General features: G+C 47.7%; 1 protein-coding gene across 1 annotated transcript; it reads right to left on the bottom strand.

Annotated features, from left to right (window-relative positions):
* Positions 1-2,173: 2,173 nt before the first annotated feature.
* LOC140403865 (V-type proton ATPase 16 kDa proteolipid subunit c-like) lies at positions 2,174-2,662 on the bottom strand. Its single transcript, XM_072492070.1, has one exon. It carries the CDS (start codon positions 2,645-2,647, stop codon positions 2,195-2,197), a length of 453 nt encoding a protein of 150 aa, XP_072348171.1. The 5' UTR covers positions 2,648-2,662; the 3' UTR covers positions 2,174-2,194.
* Positions 2,663-3,796: the final 1,134 nt, after the last annotated feature.

Raw genomic sequence — 3,796 nt, forward strand, 5'->3', positions numbered from 1 at the left:
GGCCTAAGGAAGCAGTCTTCCGGGTCAATGGACACGAGACTGGCTCGCTTTTTGTTTTCGTATAGGACCACCCCCCATGCGGTGACTGGGGTAGCTCCCGCAGAACTCCTAATGGGCCGGAGACTTTGCACCCACCTTAGCACGGTTTTCCCAGACATTGGCGCTAAAGTACGCCGCACACAAGAATGGCAGGGACAGGGTTTTCCTCGGCATCGGCCAATTCGGCAGTTTGCGCCCGGTGACCCAGTGTTCGTTCGGAATTTTGCTGGTGGTGCCCAGTGGGTCCCTGGCGTAATCTTTCGCCAAACGGGCCCTATCTCTTACCAGGTGCAAGCCCAGGGTCGTCTCCAGCGCAAACATGTAGACCACATTCGGTCCAGAAGACTATCCCTTCCAAAGATTCCCCGCCCCCGGAGCTCATTTCTACAGCCACAGAGACCAGACACAGTGGAAAGTATTCCTCACAATCTTCCTCTGGTGCCTCACTCAAAGCCAGCGCAGGTCGTTGCAGAACCGCGCGGAGATAGAGACGCCGAGATGACGGAGGCAGCAGACTCTGACTCCAAGATGGAGACACAGGATGCCTCAGAGGGGGAATCTTCGGGCCCACGGGCTGTGGATGTACGACCGTTGCGCTGTTCATCATGGGAGCGCCGGTCTTCGTCTTGTTACACGCTGCCCGATCCAGCGCCTCGTGCAAATGGTGTCTGGCCTGCGGCAAAACGAGTCCGACGCCCTCCTTCACCAGGGACTTCGGTGGATTCCTTGGACTTTGGGGGGGGGGGAGGGATGTTATAACCTGCCTGTTGGCTGAGGTAGATTAGGGGTGGTTTGGGGTTAATGGAGGTGGGTGTTGGCTGGGGAGGTGGATGAGGGGGTGGGTTCAGGGGGTGTTTGGATTAGTGGATGGGGGGAGGGAGGGCGGGTGAGAGCAGTGTTGCTTATTCAGCAGATTTTCATTTAAATACATTTTGAGGAATTCCCGACACATCTTCTGCTGTTAATCACTTTTAACTCAGGTCCTATGCCTGTGATTAACCACATTACTATCCTGGAATTAATCTTTGGCAAGTTTAGGGCTACAATGGTGTGGTCAGTGTTGGCGGAATCCAGGCAGCAGATCCCTGTCCATCGGAAGTTTGAAATTCCCGGGTAAGCACGTGAATCTTTTGGTTAACCACATAAATTAAACCAACAATCTGTGGGCTAAATTAAAAATGCAGTTCCTTGAAGAGATACTACATCAAAGTAAACACAATCGCAAAAGAAACTTAAAACGTCAAAACAAAATGTGATTAAAGGGATCAATAATGCATCCCAGTCCCCGAGGTGCCCAGTAGGCACAGGGTAAGCACCGTGCATGTGCACCCAATTTACATTTTCCAATTAAGGGGCAATTTAGCGTGGCCAATCCATCTAGCCTGAAGATTTGTGGGTTGTGGGGGCGAAACCCACGCAGACACGGGGAGAATGTGCAAACTCCACACGGACAGTGACCCAGAGCCGGGATCGAACCTGGGACCTCAGCGTCTTGAGGCAGCAGTGCTAACCACTGCGCCACCGTGCTGTCTGACTTCCTCTGAGTCCTGATTATCTTTATTTTTTAGTTGAGGAAATTTTTATTTGGAAGCATCAGAAATGTGACACCCAACTGTGTGCACGTCTTTGTGAATAGGCATACATCTTACTACTGGAAACATTTACATGTGCCCCAGGATGTTAAAAACACAAGTAGAACTCACTCCCAATACCAGTACACAAAAGTAGGATTATGATCAGATCCAATCTTTAACCAATTATTACGTCCAGGGAGATCTGAGCAAATACAATTACTGACAGTGCAATAATCTACTATATCATGGGGACTCCAGAAATCTTGCTCCATAATAACAATGTATGAACATTTAAAAATCTTTTATAAATAAAATTAAAAGTGGAAGAAATAAAAACATTACAATCCTAATTGAATCAGAGTGCTCCTCAACAATAATATGGATTGGAAATTGCACATGTGTTTCGGAGCCACTGAACCCAGCTCTTAAAACCAATACAATTCAATACCTAAATACACACAGGACAATCACTAACATACATTGCGCATTTACAAGAGATTGACTACCAAAGTGGCACAACTGTACACATTCTGGAGTTAAGACCATTAGAATGACGGAGCTTAATGCTGTATTTGCAGGCTTTATTTTGTGGAAAGGATCAGAGCAACAATCAGGCCATAAAGTCCCAACACTTCGGCAAAAATGAGGATCAGGATCATCCCAACAAATAACCTTGGCTGCTGTGCAGTTCCTCGTACACCAGCATCACCTACTATGCCAATAGCAAAGCCAGCAGCAAGACCACTCAGACCCACGCTCAAACCAGCACCCAGCTGAAGGAAGCTCTTGAATAATGTTATCTTTTCGGTGAGTGAGTTGGCAATTAGTACTGCCGCCACCAGTCCATAGATGGCAATAATACCCGCCATCACAACGGGAATGATGGACTTCATGATTAGCTCAGGCTTCATGACAGACATAGCAGCAATGCCTGTTCCACTCTCAGCAGCACCTAGAGCGCTAAAAACCATGGCAGCAGAGGTGCCCATCACGGCGAAAAAGGGCGGGTATTCGGGAACTTCAGTGGTGGACATCTTGTCGGCTACCCGTGCAGAACTAACACTAACTACCGGTGATCTATATAAAGCGGGTGGCTTGTCGCCTTTTTTTTTATTCTGCTCGCCTCTTTTCTCCCCCAACTTGGTGCTTTTCTTTCTCGTTCTGTTTCCCCCAAAACCTCCGGTTCCCCAACACCACCGCCGCCCGTCACACAGGGAGAAGCTTTGCTCCTGCCCGACCCTAAATACAAACTGCTGAGTCCTGATTATCGAGTCACAAACGTTGGTTGGCCTCAAATTCAATCAGCCATCGGGTTGGAAGGGTATGAGCTGCAGGAAAGTCAGGAGTTGGCCACCAGATGGCAGTGCTACCTTACAATTGCAGCCTGGCCCTTGTGTGCGTGTGTGAAAATCTTGGTCCAGAGCTTGTTGAAAGATTAACTTGAGTGAAGGACGTTTGCTGTCTTAAGGAGCAAATTGGGCAGAAATTAGTAGCGAGGAAGAGATTCTCTGTCAATTGCAAATCACCAAAAGTGGTTGGCCAGTTTGTGATTAGCTTCTCTAATTTTTCAATGTAGGTGAATCTGTACATAAATTGTCTGCTGAATGATAAGACTAATAATTATCAGCTGAAATATCCTTTGACTGGGAGATAAACTGTTAATGACGACCAGTCAATCACTTTGACCCAGTAAACAATTCCAAGTGTGGAGCCTCATTCCTTCAAGCGATGAGCTGTCTCAGGAGGTTTAAAACATTTTAAAAACTTTTTTGACTCTTTCACTCCCTCTTTAAATCCAGTCTACCCACGCAGACATGGGGTGAACAGGCAAACTCCACAGACAATCACCCAAGGCTGGAATCGAACCTGGGTCCCTGGCGGTGAGGCAGAGGTGCTAAACCACTGTGCCTCCGTGGACTGTAATCTATCTCTGCCCCCCCTTTCTATCACTATCCTTCTCTACTAATCTCAATGTTTATTGCTCTCCTCACCGTGTGAGTGTAGAAAGGTGTTTTCCTTCAATTGGACTCCAATCTTGCACCTGTCCATACTGAGGCCGATGATTTCAGATGAAGTTTATTGGATGCGAGTTGTAGATACTGACAGCAGATGGCGACGTTGCCTTACAATGGCAGTCAGGACCGGGTGGGTGTGAAAACCTGGCCCAGAGTTTGTTGGGAAAA

The sequence above is a fragment of the Scyliorhinus torazame genome, chromosome 29, assembly GCF_047496885.1.
Source record: "Scyliorhinus torazame isolate Kashiwa2021f chromosome 29, sScyTor2.1, whole genome shotgun sequence".
Taxonomy (NCBI): Eukaryota; Metazoa; Chordata; class Chondrichthyes; order Carcharhiniformes; family Scyliorhinidae; genus Scyliorhinus; species Scyliorhinus torazame.

Coding starts and splice junctions, on each gene's coding strand:
- LOC140403865 (XM_072492070.1), bottom strand. CDS start 2,647: ATGTCCACCACTGAAGTTCCCGAATACCCGCCCTTTTTCGCCGTGATG.